Source organism: Grammomys surdaster, unplaced genomic scaffold (assembly GCF_004785775.1).
Source record: "Grammomys surdaster isolate TR1022 unplaced genomic scaffold, NIH_TR_1.0 1019, whole genome shotgun sequence".
NCBI lineage: Eukaryota > Metazoa > Chordata > Mammalia > Rodentia > Muridae > Grammomys > Grammomys surdaster.
The window spans coordinates 558,172-581,065 of NW_021605438.1; the positions used below are offsets into that span (position 1 = coordinate 558,172).

The following is a 22,894-nucleotide window of genomic DNA, read 5'->3' on the forward strand; positions in this document are numbered from 1 at the left end:
TTCTTCTCTTCTCAGCTTCTTACAACAAGAAAGTCACTCCAGGCCGTAAATCTCATAAAAGAGATTTACTGAAGGGAAGAGTCTAGAGGGGGCAGGAGGAGGATAGATGAATCCATGGATGGCTGTTCTCTGCTCTTGGTAGTGGACAGCAAGGACTTGGACAAAGAGCAGTGCTTATATAGGGTTTCTGAGGTGGAAGAGCCTTTCAGGGCAGAGATTTCCAGATTGGAGATTTGTGGGACTTCAAGTCCTGAGCTTGGGGAGCTCAGGGACTGGTGGATTTTCTTGTTCAGGGATTAGTGGGTCTCCTTTCACTCCCCTTTTCCTGCATCAGGCCCATGGATTAGGGTGAGTAGTGCTTCCCAGCTTCAGCCAACATTTGCTGTGGTACGATCTTTTTGGGGATGCTCAAGGAGGCTAGAGAAGAGGTGCTGCCATTATGGACAGCTCCTGTGGGACATTTCATGCAGTGCTGTTTCACCAAGGCTGAGGCAGGAAAGGTGTCCTACTAAGGACAGCTGCTCATGACTGGAGTAAGCTGAGGCAGGAAAGGTGTGGCCACCATGGACAGCTCCTGTGATAGTGGCAGGCTGAGATGTTGTGGTGCTGCGATGTTGATAGAAGCCAGCATTTTTGACAGCTCCTGGGGCAGGGGTAGAGCAGCATCTTATGGCAGCTGTAGGCTGGGGCAGGAAGGAGGGACCAGCTGCTGGACTACAATAAGCACTGCAGGGAACAGACAGGGCAAAGGAACTCAGTAAAGTGACTCATCTCAGCCACAAGGCTTCTGATCTGAAGATGACATTAGCTATTTGTTTTAAGTTTTCTAATGAGCAGTTTTATTAGTTTCTTAAGCTCTTTTGTCAATGAAAAAGGATAGTCTTCCAGTATTTCCTAATTGTATGTTTGGTCATGGCAGAATTAGAAATTTTTATTAAAGCACATAAGTTCTCTGTGTAAACTAAGACTGAGTAAAGTAGGGACTGAAGAGATGGAGCAGTTGTTAAAAGCACTGAGAGCTCTTGTAGAGAGAATCCAGGCTCCACTTCCCAGGGGATTTGACACCCTCTCCTGGTGTCCAAGAGTATTGCATTCTCTCTCACACAGAGACATGCTTTTAAAAAAATGAATAAAAAAAAAAAAAAGACAGACTGGGTAAAATAGGATTTGACCACATAATTATGTTTAAACCCAGATAGGACATCCTTTCCAGGTCCTAAATGATGAATAAAAAATATCACAAGTTACGTGTTCAGCAGAGGTTTTACAAAGATTCTCTGTGAAAGCAGAGGAAGATATCTTCCCCCTTAATTCTAATTCTAATTCTTAATTCCCCGTTTCTATCCTAAGTAAGGGGAGAATGCTAGTGTTTAATATCAGGATTTTAGAGGTGACGAGTATCTGTTGTTTTGCAGGGCGACTGTTGGATCTGTATGGAGCTCATGTCTACCTCGTTCGATAAGTTTTACAAATATGTATATAGTGTGTTAGATGACGTTATTCCGGAAGAGATCTTAGGCAAAATCACTTTAGCAGTAAGTATTTGGCTTTGACATTACTGATGTATAACTCTGTTTCTGGTTGCTGGTGTTTGTGAATGCACGTGGTTTTAGGTGCCTTCCTGAGAAGACCATTTGTAAGAGGATAAGAGATGAGGTCGTGTCTGTGCCATAATTAACATAGTAGACCTGAGGAACATTGTTCAAAACAAGGAAGGTCTGTGACTGCTACAGCTTTGTTCTTATTCCAATCGCAAAGAACTGTAATGGACCGTTAAGTGACACTAGGAATGCTATTTTATATTTGTTTTCCCTGTTGTTTTAACTATTTTTATATAGTTTATATTTTTAAGCTAATCAGAGTGGCAGAAGTCTGCTTTGAAGCTTTTTGACAGAGTGTGTTTTGCTGTGGTTTTAAGAATGAGGATTATTCAGTCTAAATCATTTAAAGTGTTGACTTGTCATCTTAGTAGCCAGCATTCTTATGTGACCAGCTTGCAATTACCAGACTACAAAAAGGGAAGAGCTCTCCCCTGCATGTGTGCTATGAAGTCACAATAGCTTATGTGTCTGATCTCGTCTTTCAGTTGATAACTGTGTACAACTTTTTTTTTACAAAAGAAAATAACTTTTTTTTTATAAAGCAAAAGTGATAAGACATTTAGAGCCCCCTGAGACTCTGAGCCAGAGATACTCGTGTAGTTAGTTGATGTGAGCACTAAATCATATGTGGTTGCTTATGACATATGATTTCTATGAATCAGCACCCCCCCCGCCCCATTTCGTTGTCAGTTGCCAACTTGGTGATTTCTAAAGCTAATGAAACTGATTTAAAAAATATAAGCAATTTCTGAACTCTTTAAGTTGTAAGAGATGTGTATGTCTAGTAGACTTTTAAAATTTTGATTAAACTGTAGTTAGTAAATTATCTTAAAGTTGATAATTTGCTAAAAAAAATTTCCCTGCCAAATTAATGGTTAAATTTAAATCATTTATGAGCTAGCTCACTTTTGAGATATATATAATGCTATTGAGGGAAACTGAGTTGAACTAGAAACTTATTCATTGTTCAGATGAATATGTAAACCTTACATTAATAATTTAGCCACCTCTCCAGTATACCAAGCCACTGTTGTCTTGGAACTTGCTGTTGTTCACAGTATTGGGATATAATAGTACAGTAGTAGAATAGTACTGCAGTACTCTACAATAATGGAATACTTATAGTAGTTAATGGTGAGTGAATATTATTTGTGTTGAGCCAAGATTCTATCACATATATTTCTGGTAATTCTATGGTAAGTAATATCCTATTATTCTAGATGATAAACCCAAAAGCACTGAAACACTAATTTGCTTTGGTACTTACATGGTTTTGAGTTACTGATGGTTAAAACTCACACAACCTGATCTCATAACCTCACTCTTACCTACAGCATACAAATATAAATATATTCATGTATGAGTATCATGTATGTACTTAGTATATATACTTAGTACATCTTATACTTAGTACATACTATATACTTAGTATATATACTTAGGTATATATACTTACTACATCTGTGTTTATATTTTCAGACTTGGTGATCACCTTATATATTAAGCGCAACATTTTAAATTACCTCCTATAAAGTCTCTTGCTAACTAATAGACCAGTGAACACACAGGAAGAGTTATTGAGATAATTTAAGGTGGTTCATTCTGAATTCTTCATATAATTACTCTGATGACAGCAAAGACTTGACTTTCTTTTTTCTTTTAAACAGCAAATTTGTTGGCCTGTTGTCAAGACTCTGTTTCCTCACTTTCTGAAGAAGCCTATAATTTCTAATACACGGGTAGTGTGACCCAGGCCAGGACAGATTGCTATTGACTGAGCAGATATCTTGGTTCTGCAGAACTTACTTCAGGAGTTTAGTGAGTGATTGTGAGGAGCTGAGAACTTAAAAAATTATCACTATCATGGATAGTAGAACCATCTTTTATGATTGTACAGGTTGAGGTACAAAAACAATACAACTTTTTACTGAATTAATATATAAGTCATATTGCTGTTTTCTTAGCTATCAGGGAAGACTATATAAAAGGCAGCTTGTTCCATGTAAAATTATATACTATCATAGTTCAAAGTACAAAAGGGCAGCATTTCACATGTTAAATAGAAAACGCATAAAGAGGGCTATGGAGAATATTGTTTGTGATAGGTTGTTGGGCTATTTTATTAAATGAACAAAGATCCTTATCCGATCTTTTATTTTTCTCCCTAGACTGTGAAAGCACTAAACCACTTAAAAGAAAACTTGAAAATTATTCACAGAGGTGGGTATGAATTGCTTTCTATGGAATAGGAATATAGCTTGAGTTTTGACTATTTTGTGGGTTATTTTTCTTCCACCCTTTTCCACCCCTCTTTTTCTGTCTTTTCAACCCCCTAGTACTAGGTAGGAGAGAAAAAAAGTTAAAAGGGAAAGGGGGTGGTGTTCTACTTAGACTCCTTCCTGCTTAGGGATGTTAAGTTCCTTGGGGCAAGTTTGATATTCGCCATCAGGATCTAATTTCTTTCTGTTTCTTTGCACACAACTACTTGACATACTGCCACAGATTGCAACCAATAGCAGCCAGCCACCAACTGGCCAACCGATAGCAGCTTCTGTTGGGGCTCTGGGATTTATATGCCCTCTGAAGAGCCCCCAGGTTTCCAAAAGTCACACAGCTACAGATAGTACAAAACCATACCCCTGCTAGAGCACAAGGCAAATCATAGGTGGCTACTGTGGATAATCTGTAGAAGCTCCATATCCCATATCTGGGATTAAAATGAAAACATTCTTATATTTCTGTGTTTAAAAAAACAAAAACAAACAAACTCCCACTTCATAGGAGACAACTTTTTTTCATTTAGTTGGTTAAAACATTTAAAAATGAAAATTACCATACCACTATATAAATTTACATGAAATATTTGTTTGTGGCCAATAAAATAAAACACTCAACTAACTAAACACATACACACACAATCCAAGTGCTATATGTCCTGAAGCTTCAGCTCTCCCTCCCCTAGGATTCTATAAATGTCCATCTAATTTAGTAAGTATATTAGACATAAAAAGTAATTATTTTGCTACAAATAATTGATCTTAGTTAAAAATAGTTACTATTAGTAACAAAGCCTCTTTGTACAGTTAAAAGATGCCAATAAAATTGATTAAAGGGAAACATAAATGAGTAAAAATAAATCACTCATTGTCTAGTATTATTGACTGCATACAGTCAAAGCATCACAGTGGCCATGTAGACATTCAAGAAGAATCTGAGGACATAGCACCTTAAGCTACTTTTTTCCATTTCTGGGAATTGAACCAAGGTCCTTGTGCAAGCTGGACAAGTGTTCTCTACCACTTAGCTACGCTCCCAGCCCCTATACTCAAGTATATTCAAGCCATGCTATTTCTCCTATGAAATGTTCCCCCTTTACTTTAGAGCATGTTTTTGTAAAAGAGATTTAAAATTCACATTACAAACCAAAACTCCTCTAAAACATGACCTGTTTATGAAAACATTGTCATGGCATTAATGACTACTTCAGCTCCCAGTATTGTTTCTAGATCCAATAATCTCCAGAAGAAAGGACTCTCACTTCCTATGTGGCCCTATTAGCAGCAGGGACATACTTTCTTACATATTTGTATTCTATGTCACGTTTACTAGAATTGTCCCCTTCTCTAAGAGTAACTTCTGCCAAGGAGCAGAAGACTTACCTCTCTGGAGCGCTGTCTTGGAGATATGGATATCTCACTAGAAAGGATGAAGGGATTAGGAACTTCTGGGTCTATATAAGTATTTTTCTGTGTCTCAATTATTGTTTTCTATGATGTTGACAAGGAAATAGGTGGGAAGATCATGATAGAAATAGAGAACTGGAGAGCATAGGGGGAAATTTGACAGTCAACTCACTGGCACATTGGTAGTGATTGCCAATGAGGAGGAACTTTGGCCCTCTGTGTGCTGAGCGAAGGCACACCATTCTGAAAGTTATAGAAATGAGGCCAAGGGAAAGGTGGTTGGGAGAAACTGGAGAGAGCATTTAGGTCACAAGGCTGTCAGGATGTGCATTGGCTCAGCAGTTAAAAGTGTGTGCTGTTCTCCAGAGAACCCGTGTCCCAGCGCCCAGACTGGGTAGCTCACAAACTCCTGCTCCAGGAGATCTGATGTCCTCTTCTTGACTCTGAGTGTCTCCTCACACACTTGGCCTACACTTACATACACACACACACACACACACACACACACACATTAATAAAAATAAATTTTTTTTTAAAATAAATTTGTATAAAAATTCCTTAGAAATTATTGATTACATTTTCTGAGAATAAATAACTTCTTCCTTTAAAATAATTCTTTCATAAGTTAAAGCTATACTTAATGAAATTAAGATTGTAGGTTCATGACTAGTATACCTTATATTTAGTTGTATAATTGTTGCTTTCTTTTGAAAATAAGCTTAGTGTATTATCGGATAAAGTTCATTCCCTATCCTGACTGTTGAATACCATGATTTTGTGTTTTATATGTGTGAAGATGTTAAGAGAAATCTTTTGGCTTGTCAAATTGTAATAGTGAAAGGAATTTGACAGTTACATTACAGTTCTAGTCTCTTTTTAGTTTTTATAGACAGGGTCTTACTCTGTAGCTAAGACTGGTCTCAAACTCTTAGCAATTCTCCTTGTATAGTGTCACAAGTACTGGGATTATAGATGTGACCCACTGTCTCTAGCCTTAGTTGTTGACATGGGTTTAAAATATAAATAATGATTACATGTGCTAAATAAAAGTTTATTTCTTGTATATCTGAATTTAAGGATTCAAAATTTTCAGTATTTTTGACTGTAGTACTTTAGAATCACTTGATTGATCAGTTGCATACTGAATGGCATGTATCTCTTGCAGACATCAAACCTTCCAATATTCTTCTGGACAGAAGTGGAAATATAAAGCTCTGTGATTTCGGCATCAGTGGACAGCTTGTGGACTCTATTGCCAAGACAAGAGATGCTGGGTGTAGGCCGTATATGGCAGTAAGTGTACAGCCAAGTCTCTTGCTTGGCAGTCATTGCATAGAGAGCCTGTACCCTTTGGTGTAAGAGATTGCCTTCAGCCATGCAGCTTCACTATGTTAGAATGTTTCCCTAAGCATTTTCCAGCTCTAGTTTTAACTTCTGGAATATTGCTGTTATTTCATTGCCTTCCTGTATACATGTTAATTCTCTTGTTTGATTTTTAGCATTTTTGGTCTTTCCTGATTTTATTCAACTTAGCTAATCAACCACGTGGTAAATTGTCAGTTTCCTTGTCTTTCTTATATCTCTTGTACTTTCTTGGCCAAAATAGATAGTATCTGTTGAGAGGTTTATGTCCTATGCTGCTGAAGGATGCTGTTAAAAGTTACAGAAGAGTAAGTTGATACAGGAAGACAGTTCTTGGAGTAATGCACTGTGTCTTACAAAAGCTGATAGTGTGCTCCAATTGTGATTTCTGATTTTTGGAGTGGATGAAACACAGCAATAAATGCAAAGCCAGGGGCCTTATGCATTTAGAAGGAAGCACCATTCCTTCCTTCCCCCTTTCCCCCCAGGAAAACAGATGGACACAGTTCTTTCAGAACTTCCCTGTTTGTCCTACCCTAGTGTTATTTGTATGGTCTGGCCCACAGCCCGGATTTCAAATTGCATTTGATTAGTGTTTGCTGTTTGTATTTTAATTTTACCCAGGATTCCAGTTTCTTCCTTTAGTATCCATGGTCCTTTAGAGGTCAGCATGCTCTATAAGTGATGATAGGATTGGCCGTTGCTTTGGCCTTTTTTGTCAGTCTGTACACTGTTTAAGTCATCATCATTATCCTCATCATTGTTGGGGTCATACATGCCATAGTGCATGTGTGGAGGACAAAGAATACCTTTATGGAGTCAATTTACTCCTGCCACCTTGAAAATGGATTCTGAGAATTGAAGTCAGGTTGCCAGGCTTGCTTGCTCAGTGTCCTTATTCACAGGGCTATCTTGTCTCCATGAACCTTTTAAAAGACTATCTAAGAGTTGAGTAAACATTTTCCTCCTGTGTTTCCTTTGTGATTGCTTCTATAAATGTTATAAACACCCACACTCCAGTGTCATCCCCTTCCCCACATCCTGCCTTTCTGTGTTTATAACCCTTGTGTGAATGAATTACGATTTGAGAAAAAATAAATAAATTATTTAAAGAAATTTTTTTAAATCAGAACAGTCACAAACTAGAAATACAAGATTTTCTAACATGCTCTGGATGGATAGGCCTGATATATCTTCAGATTTTATATTTATTTAAAACCTTGAATGTATTTTATTCCCTACGTCACTTGGAAGTCAATTTGCCATTAGTTCTGTTCCACACTTCAGTGTGGGAGCATGGGAAACACAGTGCTACCTGTCCTTACCATGTGTTCTCTTGCTGTATATACTTGGATTTTGTGTTTAGAAAGCATTGCTTGTGAAATGTTTCAGTATTGACAGTGTTTTAGAATTGTTCCTGTGTGTGTGTATTTGTGTGTGTGTGTTTGTATGTGAAGATAAAAAGACCTTTTAGAATCTGAGTTTGGTTGTTTTAGAATTGTTCCTGTGTGTGTGTGTGTGTGTGTGTGTGTGTGTGTGTGTGTGTGTGTATTTATGTGTGTTTGTATGTGTAGATAAAAAGACCTTTTAGAATCTGAGTTTGGTTGTCTTACTTGGCAAATGCAATTCAGAAAATCCTATTTTCATTGTAGTAATTAGGAATAAATGGCATAACAGATTCAAAGACAAGAAATAAAAAATCAGTAGACACAACATCTGTTAGTTGCCATAATTGACATATTCAGTAACCATGCATCCCAGAGAATAGCTGAGCATTTTACCTGGGTTGAGATGGTTCAGTGCTAAAGTTAGCTGGATGTTTTTCACTTTGAAAATATGATTTTATTGCTGTTCGTGTGGTAACAGAATACCTGAGACTGATTACTTGTAGGGAGGGAATCTTTAGCTTGTAGTTTTAGGAAATCAAAGTTGACAGTTGAGTGGCTCTCATCTCTTTGCTTCTGAAACCCTTCTGACTTTACCACAGAGAAATGAAAGGGAGTTGTCTGCATGCAGAAAGGGCTGAAGGGCCCTGTTTTGTAACTGTCCACTTTCAGGAGATCTGACCTAAGAGCCCATCATCAATCCTTTCTGAGTCCTCCCTCAACCAGCCAGACCTCTTTAGTGGGCCCACTTTTTAGTGGCCCATTGTCTAAATGATTGGCTTGTCATAATACTGACACCTTGTAGATCAAGCCTCTAGCACCTGAATACTTAGGAACAAAACATACCCAAACATTAGCACTGTGTGATGTTCCTTAAGAATTACTTTTGATTCATGCAAGCCTTAAGAATGTAGCTGTGGCCAAGATATGGCTAATTGTTTTGAATTCAGATAACTTTGAAAGAAAGAAGCAGGCTTTTCATTCTTGTATAGAAATATGGTTGTATGCCTATCAAAAGAGAAGTGGTGTAAGAACTCACTTTTCTTCCTGACGTTATCCTACTTTGGGACAGGTAAGCCAATGATAACCTCTGCAGCTCTGATGCTGACTAAATCAAATGAAATAATCCTGCCATTGGTAGACAGAGATTGACCTAGTAATAGATGGACAGGAGTACAGAATTAATTTTGAGAGCCTGGAGGTGGCTTCAGTCTCCTTGGTATATTGTAGCATATCTGAAATGTCTTTTGTTTGTGTTTTTGAACCAGTCCAGGCTAGCTCCACGTTTAGGCTCTCCTGTATCAGCTTCTACCTTAGTGTACTGGAATCACCAGAAATACCCTTGTAGTAGGCTTTTAAAATTTTTCCTCAGTCTAGAAAAACCGGGATTACTCTTTAATTGTTGAACATAAAAAAGATCCAAAATATAGAATTTTTATATAATATTTTTATATAGAAATTTAATAGTTTGCCAAGCTCTCTTTCCCCACATGTAAACATATGAATGTATTCATGTATGCATGTGTGTGGTATATGCTTGCATGCTTGCTGAATCATTTTATTCTAAACACTTGAGTGTCCCTTTCCCAAGATGGATATTCTTTAACATGACCGCAGTAACATTAACATGCATAAAATAATTAAGAATTTTGTAGTATTACATAGGCAATGCTTGCATCTCCTGAATGTCCACGGCACAGTCACCTTAAATCGGTGCCTTGTTTTCAGCTTTTGCATTTATTATTTTAGCCTAACCTGGCCTGGACCCCAGCCCCCCACCCCCCAGTCTTCATGTGATTAACCTTTTTGGAAGTAGCTTTAGAATCCTACATTCTTCATGAGTCTGATTCTCCCAGGTGATTAGATTCAGACCATAGATTGTTTTGGGGATGACAACTTCATAGATAATGTCTGCTTTCAGTTGCACCATATGGCAAAGGACATCATATCTACTACTTATAACACGTGAAAGAGAATGGGAACAGTTACAAGACAGTGACCCCTTTCCTCAGTTTCTCTTTTTCTTTGAATATACTTTAAAGTCTAATTTCCAGAGATTTCTCATTATTTTTTAAAGATTTATTTTATGTATATGAGTACACTGTAGCTGTCTTCAGACACACTAGAAGAGGGCATTGGATCCCATTACAGATGGTTGTGAGCCACCATGTGGTTGCTGAGAATTGAACTCAGGCCTCTGGAAGAGCAGTCAGACTGGCTTTTGACTGCTGAGCCATCTTTCTTGCTGGAAGATTTCTCATTTTTGTGTTACCCTCTAACACAGTGACTTCTAAAAAGTTACTTCAGGGGCTGGAGGGATGGCTCAGGGGTTAAGAGCACATGTTGTTCTTCCAAAGGACCCAAGTTTCAGTTCCTAGCACCCATTTTATAGATGGCTTACAAATGCCTATAAGCTTAGCTGCTTGGGATTTGAGATATATTTGCATAGCCTACACATGCAAGAATTTCTAGCTCATTTGTGACAAATACAAAGGAATTTAGAGTGATCTTAGCACAGTAATTGCGAATGGTATAGCTCCTTGTGCTACGTGCACACTTGGGAGTGTTGGCAAATAGTCACTAATCACAGCCAGTGAAGATACAAAACTTCTTGCTTGACGATCTCTTGTCTGTTCTGTGTGTTTCCCTATTCCTGCCTAAGGCAGCCAACACCTGCCTTCTTTGACATACTTTGAAGATATATATCTGTGCTGTTGTGCTGAGAAGCTTGGGTTATATGAATCTTCCACCATTTTTGCTTATCCATTCGTGTGTTAACACTAAAGGTTTTAGTTCCTGGTCTGCCTCCATTCATTTAGATCTTTTGCTCTCTTAACAGTGCCCATACATTTTAGCACGGACGTCATTTTAAATTTATTCCCAAAGAATTCATGGGTTTGATCGGTACAGGCACACATCTTTAATCTCAGCACTCAGGAGTCAGAGGCAGGCAGATCTCTGAATTTGAAGCTAGCTTGTTCTACAGAGTGAGTTCCAGGATAGCTAGAGCTGCATAGTGAGACCCTGACTCACAAAAAACAAAAAGAACTTACGACTTTGGATACTGTTACTGAGAATGGAATGAAGTCTTTTTTTTTTTAACACCTTGCTTTTATTATGTAGAAATACCAATAGTTGTCTTAAGTTGCCATTGTATCTTGGTGACCTCGCTAATTTAGGTTCACTGGGTTTTAATAGAGAATTCCTATTTAGAGGGTTGTAGAAATTTCTGAATGAAAGTAACACCTCTACCTTACATGTTACACTAGTTGGAACTCAGTTCTGAGTAGCTTAATTAAAAAGGAAGTGTTGTATCTAGGTTAAGTCTAGGTTGCTTTTGTATTTCTTTCGTGAAGTGAGAGCTTCTATCTCTTCATAGTATTCTAAGACTTGTTGCTATTGTTATTATTTTGGGAGTTTGAATTTTGTCAGAAGCTTTAGATTGTACAGATTTTCCCAAAATGTGAATGTGTGTTCCATTTGTATTACATGCATACGGCATGTATCCCTGAGACAGAGCGCACTGGTTTTACTGCATTAAGTTCTTCTGTGGCTTAGATTTATCCTAGTGCTAGTGCTCTGTGTTGTTGTGGACAGGAACATTGTCTTGCACTGTCTGTATCAGGTTTTCCTAAGAGATTTATGGAATGAGTGAGAACCATCCTGTCATTTCTCTTTTTTCTTTTTCTTTTTCTTTCTTCCTTCCTTTCTTTCCTCCCTCCCTCCCTCCCTCCCTCCCTCCCTCCCTCCCTCCCTCCCTTTCTTCCTTCCTTTCCTTTCCTTTCTTTCTGCCTTTTTCTGTCTTTCCGTCTTTTGTCTTTTTCTTTTAGACAGAGTCTTTCATCATAGCCCAGGCTATCCTGGTACCTGCTATACAGCCCAAGCTTGCCTTGAACTCATGATATTCCTCCTGTCTCATCCTCCTCAGTATTGAAGTTATAGTTGTGAGCCATGACATACAGCTTGTGGGATAGTTTTTAATGACAAATTCATTTAAAAAATATACTTCTAAAGTTGTTTGTATTTGTATTTCTATATTGTCTTGATAGGTTTTCATTTTCCTTTTAAAATGTATTATTTCTTTTAGAACTTCATAGTCCTTTAGATTATATTCCCCTCTTTATCTCTTCCCCCTTGCTCTTCCTGGACCAACTCCCCCACCCTCTCCCAACTTTGGATTTTTTTTTTTTTCTTAAATGTCACATCAAGTCCATTTTGTACTAACCATATACTCTTAGATGTGCAACCATCTGTCCACTGGAGTTTGATTGACCTATCAGGGCTACACCCTTCAAAAAGGCCTGCCCTTCTCTCTCCTGGAAGCTCAGTTGTCAGTAGCTCCTCAGTTCTGGATGAAGGCTCATATCATACCTCTCCCAACTCCATATCACAGATTTTCATTTGTTTGTTACCTTCAGATGAGTAGGAATTCCTAGCCTTCATTCTTATGTAGTGATGTCAAGGCTGTCTTGTTCTCTTGGTCTGACCAGATCTTGCCTACAGTGTATGTTCTGTTATTGCCCAGGAAGTGCTGTGGTTTTGTTGACTTCTTTCTGTCCTTTCTCTCTTACTATTTTATTTAACTTCTTGTCTCTGCTATTTCCTGGTGTGCTGTTGTTTGGGTCTGATTTCTCCTTATGTGTTTGTTGTTGCTGTTTTGTTTCTTTGAGATTTGGTTTTATAGTTCCTTAGTGTGTACAGCTGGGTTATTGATCTGAGATGTCTACTCTTCTATTATGTGCTTTAAGGAAATGGTTTTCCTCTGAGTAAGACTCAGCTGTGTCCTGTAAAGTGACTCCTTTGATCCACATGTTAGTATGGTTTTTTTCTCTCCAAATGTATGGAGACATTCAAAGTTAGAATTTGAAGATACTCATGATTTTTAGTTTGTCTCATCATCTGCAAATGTGCTCGGCATTGTTGCCATTCTGTACATCTGTATAAGAAGGTATATGTTGTACTCAGTACATCAGGCCTACCCTAGTGATGCTGGGACAGTATTTTCTCCTGTGGTTGAATAGTCAGTGTTTTTACATAGTGTATATCATTTTCAGCAATATAATTATATTTGCAACAAAGATGTAAATAGCTTTCAGTGAATATTGGTGCAGCACAGCACTTGTTTTCAAGTTAAAATAAATGTCTCCAAATTAGTACAACTATTACACTTTGGAAAGTTTCATTTTAGTAGCACTTACAATTGGCCATCAAAATCCACCCCATTGTTAATTTTTTTGCCATTGGCATATTCTCTTGTTTTCCTCTGCATCTATGTTACATGTTGTAAAAAATAGTACCTAATTTCAAGGAAATGCAAAGATGTTCCCTTCATGGAAATTACTAAAATTGTTGTTTGTTTGTTTTCTTGTTTGTTTTCCTGTTCATAAGACAAGGTGATATATTACACATTATGCTTTAATTTGGCTGAAATGATTCCTAGGCATGTATCTTTAAAGGCAATGTAAGTAATTGGGATATTCAAAGAATGTTGAGAAGAATTAAAGGGTGGGGTTGTACAGAAACAGTTTCTGCTTTTCTTTTTTGTCACAAGTAACTTGTGGTCAGTCTTCTCATTGAGCAAAGGCTGGGGAGTCAGAACGTTGCTCTTGTCTTCCCCAGCTCCTTCCTATTTACCAGCATTTGCTGGGATAAGACCTTGTACTTACTTGTTTTGTCTACTATTCCCTTTTCCCTGCCCTCCCTCTGACCATTCTCAACTTTACATTTGCCAGTGTCTTGAGTATTTAGGGGAGAAATTCAGAAGGTCTATAATGTAGTCCTTCTGTTATTTGGGATTGCTGTTGCTGTGATTAACACCATGACCAAAAGGAAGTTGAGGAGGAAAGGGTTTATTCATTTCCATGTTTCTGTTTATCATGAAGGAAGTCAGGACAGGAACTCAAACAGGGCAAGAGCCGATGCAGAGGCTATGGAACTGCTTACTAGCTTGATCCTGATGGCTTGCTCAGCCTGCTTCCTTTAAATCCCAGGAACATCAGCCCAGGGACAGCACCACTCACAATGGTCTGGGATCTCCTCTATCAATCAGTAATTAAGAAATGGCTTACAGATGGGTATTATTGAAGCATTTTCTCAATTGATGTGCTCTCCCTCTCCCTCCCCCTCCCCCTCCCCCTTTCCCTTTCCCCTTCCTCCTTCCCTCTCCCTCTTTGTGTGTGTGTGTGTGTGTGTGTGTGTGTGTGCGCATCTTTTCCTCTCTTCTCTCTTAACTCTGTGTCAAGTTAACATAAAATTAGCCAGCCCAGTTCCTCTGACATAGCCATTGAAAGGTCAGTGGAGTTTTTGTTAGTTGTTCTAATATATGGTGTCTTTCTGTTCCCCCTAGTCTGGCTGTGGGAATGAATTCTGGGATGATGCTGAGGTTTTGTCAACTCCCCAGCTACTGTTTTCCATTATCTGCTTCTTTACAGTCCACATAACTAATGATGCTGACTTCTCTTTGTATTCCAGCCTGAAAGAATAGACCCAAGTGCGTCAAGACAAGGGTATGATGTCCGCTCTGATGTCTGGAGTTTGGGGATCACATTGGTATGTTTCTGTTGGCTAAACTTTGTCATAGTAATGTAACAGTAAGAGATTAAGAGGTAAAAAATGGTGAAAGAAAAGGAGAAACTTTCTGATTTGTAACAAATAAACCAAAAGTCTTCATCCTTATCTAAAGACTGTTGAAATTTTTGTTTCATTTTAAATGTATCTGCCTTAGTTTGGAGTGCTTTAGTAAAATAACATAAGTTGTGTAGCTTAGTCAGATCAAGAAGTTATTTCTTGCAGTTCTGGAGTCTAAGAAGTCCAAGAACAAGGGTGTGACTTATTTTGTACAGAATGAGATGCCTTTGTTGTTTTCAAATGGCAAAGAGGGTTAGGGACATGGCTGTCAGAGGTGCCTTGTGAGTTCACTGATGCTGTTTGTAAGGACTCTGATTATCTAATCACTCCCCACCTTGTGTTTGGAGGCCATAAGAATTGAGGGACACAGTTTAAGCAGTATCTATTAATGCACTCATTTTCTCCTCTCATTTTTCAGGCTTTGCTTTGCTTGTTGTTTGCTTCTTGTTTTGAACAACTTCCGTAGCTTCTTCTGCATTATCTGAAATTTCTGTCCCACATGGATTCTGGGATGTAAAATTCCTTCTCTTACATTTTCCTCCCATTTTCAAGTTGAACCAAGGTCCTTTAGTTCATATTAAGAGCAATGAGCTTTTTATAGATTACCAATCTCATTTTTCAAACTGGAATTTCTTCTGTAATGAGAATCACATGTCTGTTAGTTTTGGTGAAATTTGTTGATAGACTAGTGGGTTGATTCTCCTATAGGGAGGCTAACAGTTTGCTTCTGCAGGCTGCAGTTATCTTTTCTTTTTCTCATTCTCAAACCAGTTCACAGACTATATAGGAAAACCTATTGATCCCACTTAGGTGATTGCACGTAAAGCATACAGAAGTCCCTGTCTACTCCCTTCCTGTTGTTATGCTTATATGGTAAAGAGCGAGGCATAATGAACTGCATGTGTAATGTTAGTGCTAGGAAGGCAGGGACTGAACCCTTGGGGTCTTCTAGCTGCCCAGCGTATAGTTCCTTGGTGAATTCTTAGTCTAGAGAGATCCTCTCTCAAAACCAACTAAACCAAACCAAACCAAACAAAAAAACCCAGGTGGTGATGCCTGAGGAACAATATTCATAGTTGTCCTGTAGCTTCCACACACATATGTGCCCATGTACACACACAGCATGTCTGTGTTCACCCATGTACACACAAATACACTCATGTATACCTACATGCACAGACACACACACAGACACACACACACACACACACACACAGACATGCAAACAAACCTTGTGCATCTATATACACATGTCCAGAGCCAGTATGCTCTTCCTTACTAAAGAGAATTTTTGTTTAATAAGTTGGGTTTGTTTTATATTGTAAGGGAGGAAGGGAGGCAGTTGTACCATGGCCTTAGGCATAGTAGAGCAGAATTCTATCACTACATCATATCCCCAAACCTGTGAACAGTTTTAACATATTTTACAAAAGTTCCTTTAAGCTGCGTTAGCCAAGTATTTCAATACTTAGGACTACTTGGTTGCTGACTTCCATAGGATAATCTTAAAGCTTTTCACCATATAATGCAGGCTTTCCTTCTTATTCCAACCTGTCCTCCAAGAGTAAGCCTAGTGAGATTATTCCAAGTGGGTAAGGAAATGCCCTTTCAAGGCATTTTCAGTTTTACTGAATAGAAACTTAAGCCAAAGCTATGCTCCTCTTCTCCCTGTTTGTGTGTAAATGCCTGCATGTGTATGTCTTCTTATTTCCCTATGCACCTTTGTCTAAGTAGAGAGAAAGCAGTTCTGAGAAGGAAGTGGAGTTGGTTTTCTAAGAATGTTCACCCTTAACAAACATTTCTCTGTACCATTTTGGAGCCTCATCCTCGTAATGGTCTCATGACTCCATGTCTCAGGAAAAGTACAAGTTCCATGGTTTTCATTGAATTTCAGAACAGAGCTAGCGACATATTGGTTATTAGCAAATATTTTGAGGCCATTATACTATTTAGATGTGCACTGTATGCTCTAATGGTAGTGTTTGAGTCCTCTATTGGGTCTGTAAGCCTAACTTGGTTTCTGCGGTAATTATAAAGCCTGACTGAGGTTGAAGTAACCACAGGATTTGCATACTCTTTCCTTTGAATTCAGACTGGCTTTTTATTTGTTAAATGTTCTTTTTACCTTAGAAAGGAACTGAGAACTCCCATGCAGGTGACTACAGAGTATGAAAATGTTTTCTGTGGAAGTTGTAGACTAAGCCTTCCAGAGCCTTCCATACAGAGGGTTGGGCCTGCATTCTGGAGGTGTAGTTGAACCTAGACCCAGAGCTTTACTTTCACCTGTAGTCCAAGGTCTTGAGTTCGGTCGAGGCACCTTTCTTTATTATATGTCTTCCACTTTGCTTTATGATGAAAGACTCCTCCCTATCCTGACAGTTGGAGGGATGGCTTTAAAAGAGTTTTGCTGGATCTTTACATTGACACCACTCTTCCAATAGGGAGTAGTAAATCATGCCTGGTGCCTTCTGCTTCCTTTTTGTTCTCTGTAGTATGAGTTGGCCACAGGCCGATTTCCTTATCCAAAGTGGAATAGTGTATTTGATCAGCTAACACAAGTGGTGAAAGGAGACCCTCCGCAGCTGAGTAATTCCGAAGAAAGGGAGTTCTCCCCCAGTTTCATCAACTTTGTCAACTTGTGGTAAGTATTGTATTTGCCAAGTTTCAAACACAAATTGGGGGAGCAGTTAAAGAACTTAATCTCAATTACATAGATTCAAAGGGAAGGAGGTCTTTTATTACATTACCCCTAGCTAAGATTATGGGTCACTGCTATGTAGAAGTTCTAGGCAGCCTGGAGAGGCAGCATTCTCTTATTCTACTATAGTATTGGTGAAAAACAGCTGTGGGTGATGGAGAAGCAGCTGCCTCCAGATCACCAGTCCCTGGTACAAGTTAAACGTCTAAGTTAGACTGGTGATCTTCTCATGATGAGGTTGTATCAGGATCACCTGGTTGTTTTTACTACTCAGTAACTCACCAGACCAGACTGTAAGGCATAGATCTCTGGCCTGATAAAACCTAGATCATAGCTGGGCATAGGTATGTGTAGTAACCTCAAGTCCAAAGCTTAAATTCATAGGCTAAAATTATTATATTAGCTCTCTGTAATCCTTTTCCAAAGAAGGCTTGGACTCCAGGCCTGTTATTGTTGTCTACTTGGTCAATTCTTTTTTTTTTGTTTTTTTTGTTTTTTTTTGTTTGTTTGTTTGTTTTGTTTTTTTCGAGACAGGGTTTCTCTGTGTAGCCCGGGCTGTCCTGGAATTCACTCTGTAGACCAGGCTGGCCTTGAACTCAGAAATCCGCCTGCCTCTGCCTCCCAAGTGCTGGAATTAAAGGCGTGCGCCACCACTGCCCCGCTGGTCAATTCTTCTTATATGCACATGGCACTGAGAATGAATATATGCAGACCTGGGGAGATGGCTCAGTGAGTGAAGCACTTGCTAGGCAGATATGAAGTCTGGAACTCCATCCAATCCCCAGAAACCATTAGAAGCCAGGTGGAGCAGATGGTCTGATTGTAATGCCAGCACTTTTGTGACATTTGTTGACTTGAGTTTTCAGGTCTCTTTCATCTTCTCTGAACAAATTCTGCCTGTTGTGATCTTTCAGAAAGAGAATGGAATGCCTCAAGAACTAGGTAGAAGGAAACTTGTTGGGTGACAGTTGGCTGGCTTCCTCTCCTCACTGAAAACAGTCTGTTGTTTACTAATTTGCATATATCAAATACAGTTGAATAATTCCATAAATTTGGCCATTCTGTATATCCATTTTAATGAAATACTTGCTAAAAAGAATCTAATGTATATCACAGACTGTTTATTTTAAAGTGTCTATTTATATATGTTGCATGCAGCAACAAAGGCACCACAGCACCCATGTGGAGGGCAGAGAACAACTTTTGGAAGTTGGTTCTCACCTTTTACCTTGTTTTGTGAGGCTGGGCCTCTTGTTTTTGTGTACTCCAGGCTGGCTGGTCTGTAAACTTTTGGGTGATTCTCCTGTCTCTGTCTCCCATTTCTTGGGATTTTGGGGATTGCTACATGTGTGAGATACTACATCCAGATTTTTCCCTGGGCTCTAGGGATCTGAATTTAAGGCAGTAAGCTTGCAGGGCAGTGCTTTTACCCATTGAGCCATTTCCCCAGCTCTGCTGTTTTGATCCCTAGACCTCCTCTGTGGTTTTATTTTATATATGTGTGTGCAGTACTGTGTTACATTTTCTCCTTGTTTCTCTTTGTGTCACAGCAGGTAGCAGTGGTAAATAAAAGTATCCCATTATTTTTATTTTTCAGTATGTCAAAATTGTTGTCTGAATCGTTATGTCTGCAGTTGAAGGATATCTGTACTGTCCTCATAAGAGCTTTGTTTAAAGCCTTATGTAACCCAGGCTAGCCTTGAACTTTCTATATAGCCAAAGATCACCTTGACCTGGTCTGCTTTTCATTTGTAAAAAGTAAAATAATTGGGTCATTATGACTTCATCTTAACACTGTTACTTTCATGTTATTTTAGCCTTACAAAGGATGAATCCAAAAGGCCAAAGTATAAAGAGCTTCTGGTAAGTATGGACCCTGTAACCAGAAATTGGTGGTTACAGTTTAACCTTTAATTTCCTAACTCATTTTTCATAAAAAGAATTTGGTCTTAATCATGTTAGAAAATTCTCCTGAAACATTCCATTGTGTAGTCTAAGTTTGTGTAACTCTTGTAGGACAAAGTTAGTGAAATTTTATTCAGTATGGTTACTCTCCCTCTGGTAATGCACACCGCTCTGCCAATTCACAATTCTTTGAGAAGTTCTTATTCAGCTCACAATATGCAGTCTCTTTTGTGGCTTTCCTTTGAGCAGAGGAGAAAGTACTGTCTGTGGTCCAATGATGTGGAAATATTTGAAGAAAAGACTGCATTGCTTGTCACATTTAGGGCTTTCTAAGGCTGTTAAGCCAAACTTGTGATCAGGTAATATAACCAGAGAAGTTGTGGAAAAACTGCTGTTCAAGTTATAAACAACAAAAAGCGGGCTTGGTGACGCAGGCTGTGGGCTCTGGACAGCACAGGGAAGGTCTCTCTTGACTTTCTTTTTTAGTAGAAATCAGAAGGTTTTAAACTAAAAACCCCTTTGAAAGATTCTTGAGGTACCAGTGGTGGGGAAGAGTGGGGACGGAGGCTTACTCTAGTGTCCTAAAGGCTGGATGGAGATTCCTGTAGTTCTTGGCTTTCAGGTGGTATGGTAAGGAACAAACAACTCTGTTTTCTTCTTCAGCAAATACTCCCTGTACACAGTTCTGAGACCTCACTGCCCGGGTGGAACCTCCAGATGGTAACCCAGTATCTCACATCTAGGGTGTCCACTTCCATTCATCAAAATGTTCATGTGATGAAGCTTTTCTTATGTGTGTGATTGGGAGCTTATAGTGCTGTGTTATATAGAAATTCAGAAGGGTTGACTTAGGGCTCTGATACAAATGTTTGACACTTTTCCCTGTTTAATTTTCTTGCAGAAACATCCCTTTATTTTGATGTATGAAGAACGTACTGTAGAGGTCGCATGCTATGTTTGTAAAATCCTGGATCAGATGCCAGCTACTCCCAGCTCTCCCATGTATGTCGACTGATACCACTGCTACATCAGACTCTAGAAAAAAGGGCTGAGAGGAAGCAAGACGTAAAGAGTTTTCATCCTGTATCACAGTGTTTTTATTGCTCGCCCAGACACCATGTGCAATAAGATTGGTGTTCGTTTCCATCATGTCTGTATACTTCTGTCACCTAGAATGTGCATCCCTGTAATACCTGACTGATCACAGTGTTAGTGCTGGTCAGAGAGACCTCATCCTGCTCTTTTGTGATGAACATTTCATGACGTGTGGAAGTCAGTACGATCAAGTTGTTGACTGTGATTAGATCACACCTTACATTCATTTCTAGACTCAAAACCTGGAGACGCAGCTACTGGAATGGTGTTTTGTGAGACTTCCAAAGCTGAAAGGACACAGTCATGGATGTACTATGTCTGAACACAGAGACCTGGGCTTGAGTGAGAAGAGCTTGCACAGCCAGTGAGACACATTGCCTTCTGCAGCTGGGAGACAAAGGAAGCAGTTCCTTTTTTCACCAAGTGCAATAGATTTACTCATCTGATATTCTGTTGCTTTACAGTCAGTCGATGTTTGGGGATCGATGTGCTCAGCCAAATTCCCTGTTCAAAATATCATGTTAAATTAGAATTAATCTATCTTTACCAAAAACCACATTGCTTTCAGAGAGGTGAACATTAAAATATTGAGACAGGACAGAATGTGTTCTTTGTCCTTTTCCAGCCCTGCTCTTCACTGGGAAGATACAGGAGTCTGCCACCTGTCATAGAAGGGTGCTGCCTACTTGATGCTCTACCTGCCACCAACCGCCAGGACTGAACGAAGGAAACAGTACTGAGGGCAAAGTTTACAGATGTTTTTGATTCTGGTGTTTTGTCCAGAACAGCTTGTAGCAGCTATAGATTCCCCCTTGTCCCCAAGCCTGGGACTTGAGCCATCATAACTCACTAACAGGGAGAATTAGCTAGTAGCAATGTGCCTTGATGAAGATTTCCTGCAGGCAGCAAAACACCAAATCACAACTCTTTGCTTCTTGCCATCATGGGCCAGGTCCTCAGTTGCTAACTCTTTCCCTTCCCCACAAATTGTTGTCACCTTGTGGCTTTTGCTCAGTCCAGTATTCCAGCTTGTTTTTTACATTAGGAACCCTAGCATTGTCAGGGATGCTACTTACCACAACTTGTAACCCTGAATCTTTCCTGTGCTCTGAATGCTGAGACAGCTGGGCCCAGTTGATGTTGTAGTTGAGAAAGAGGCAGCCTGTTGGAGAGGCACATTTGAGCAGAATAAAGATCTGAAATGGCAGCCTTTCAGATAGGCATGTCTGTCATCTGCTGGGGCCTCTATCAGTTCACTATCTCCCTTGGAAGTGGAATTCTACCCACCTCTGCCCCAAAAAGACAAAATGAAAACGAAGCCACTTCATCTCATGTGCTGCTTGTCTTCAGCCTATTAGCCAGGCACTGAGCATTAGGCTCTGCAGAGCAGTTAAGCAGCACTGGTAGTTAGTCTGCCATGCAGGTGATGCCTGCCATGCAGGTGATGCCCTCCCAGGATCTATCCCTGGTGGGCACTGCTGTGTCTCCCAGAGTGCCACTCAAAGTACTATCAAACAACAAAAGGAGAATGGTGCTGTTCAAAGTTACATCCCTTCTCATTGGAGGATTTAAAAATGATTTATCTCTTGGTCCACTTGCCCAATTTCTCCATTTTCCACCCCTGACCCCCAAACCCTTAGATTCTCTGTGTTCCACAAGGAGACATTATGGGATGTCTTCCTTAAGCTGCACCAAGCCATTGTCCTCCATTGCTCCCAGGACTCAAGAGGAATTTGTTTCTCTGCTGTCAGCTTCCTATCTGGCTCAGTATAGCCTCACTCTGCCATTATGCAAATGGAGATCAAAGCAATTCTGACTGTCCAGGAGCTATCTCACTTTCTGCTGTGTGGGTGACCACATAAAAAGGCAATTTTAGTGTATTAATCATAGATTATTATAAACTATAAACTTAAGGGCAAGGAATTTATTACAATGTATCTTTATTAAAACAAAAGGGTGTATAGTGTTCACAAACTGTGAAAATAGTGTAAGAACTGTACATTGTGAGCTCTGGTTATTTTTCTCTTGTACTATATGAAAGTATATAAAAATTATCAAAAAGCTGATGTGCAGGGATATTGCCTTATTTGTCTGTAAAAATGTAGCTCAGTAACATAACTGCTTCTTGGAGCTTTGGAATATTTTATGCTGTATTCTTGTTTGAATCCTTCCTCTATTTAAGACATAGCCATGGAGTCCACATGTTTATGGAATAGTCTACCCTTTGCCTGCAGGTCAGTTGTAATAAATCTAGGTTGTGATGATGGTCTTGTAATTTGATTTTCTGCAGTCATACCCCGAGAAAGAAAGTCAAGAAAAAATGATGTTAAATCATCTGTGCATTTCATATGGAGGAGAGCTATCTCTTTCCAGAAGTTTCTGGTGCTTTTTCTTTATCCTCTTTCTCTGCTTGTTCCCTGACCACAAATGTAACAGTGTGTCACAGCTTGCTTTTCCTTTTAGCAACTGTGGTGCAGTCTTTTTGAGCTTGCACATGGGTGTCTGGACCTACCATGGTTGTAGAATGCTGCAGGAAGC

At 39.3% G+C, this 22,894-nt stretch overlaps 1 protein-coding gene across 6 annotated transcripts in view; it reads left to right on the forward strand.

The window, feature by feature from the left end:
• The window catches only part of Map2k4 (mitogen-activated protein kinase kinase 4), a 109,979-nt gene extending 87,348 nt beyond the window's left edge, over positions 1-22,631 (forward strand). For 5 of the 6 annotated variants that reach the window (XM_028783160.1, XM_028783165.1, XM_028783161.1 and 2 more), the window contains 7 exons: positions 1,416-1,535; positions 3,770-3,821; positions 6,450-6,577; positions 14,503-14,580; positions 17,151-17,299; positions 19,174-19,219; positions 20,163-22,631. In XM_028783160.1, coding sequence (XP_028638993.1) covers positions 1,416-1,535; positions 3,770-3,821; positions 6,450-6,577; positions 14,503-14,580; positions 17,151-17,299; positions 19,174-19,219; positions 20,163-20,276 — 687 coding nt within the window. In that variant the 3' untranslated portion in view covers positions 20,277-22,631. The remainder of the gene's footprint in view (positions 1-1,415; positions 1,536-3,769; positions 3,822-6,449; positions 6,578-14,502; positions 14,581-17,150; positions 17,300-19,173; positions 19,220-20,162) is intronic. The other variant, XM_028783162.1, reaches the window with a different exon arrangement.
• The last annotated feature ends 263 nt before the right edge of the window (positions 22,632-22,894 follow it).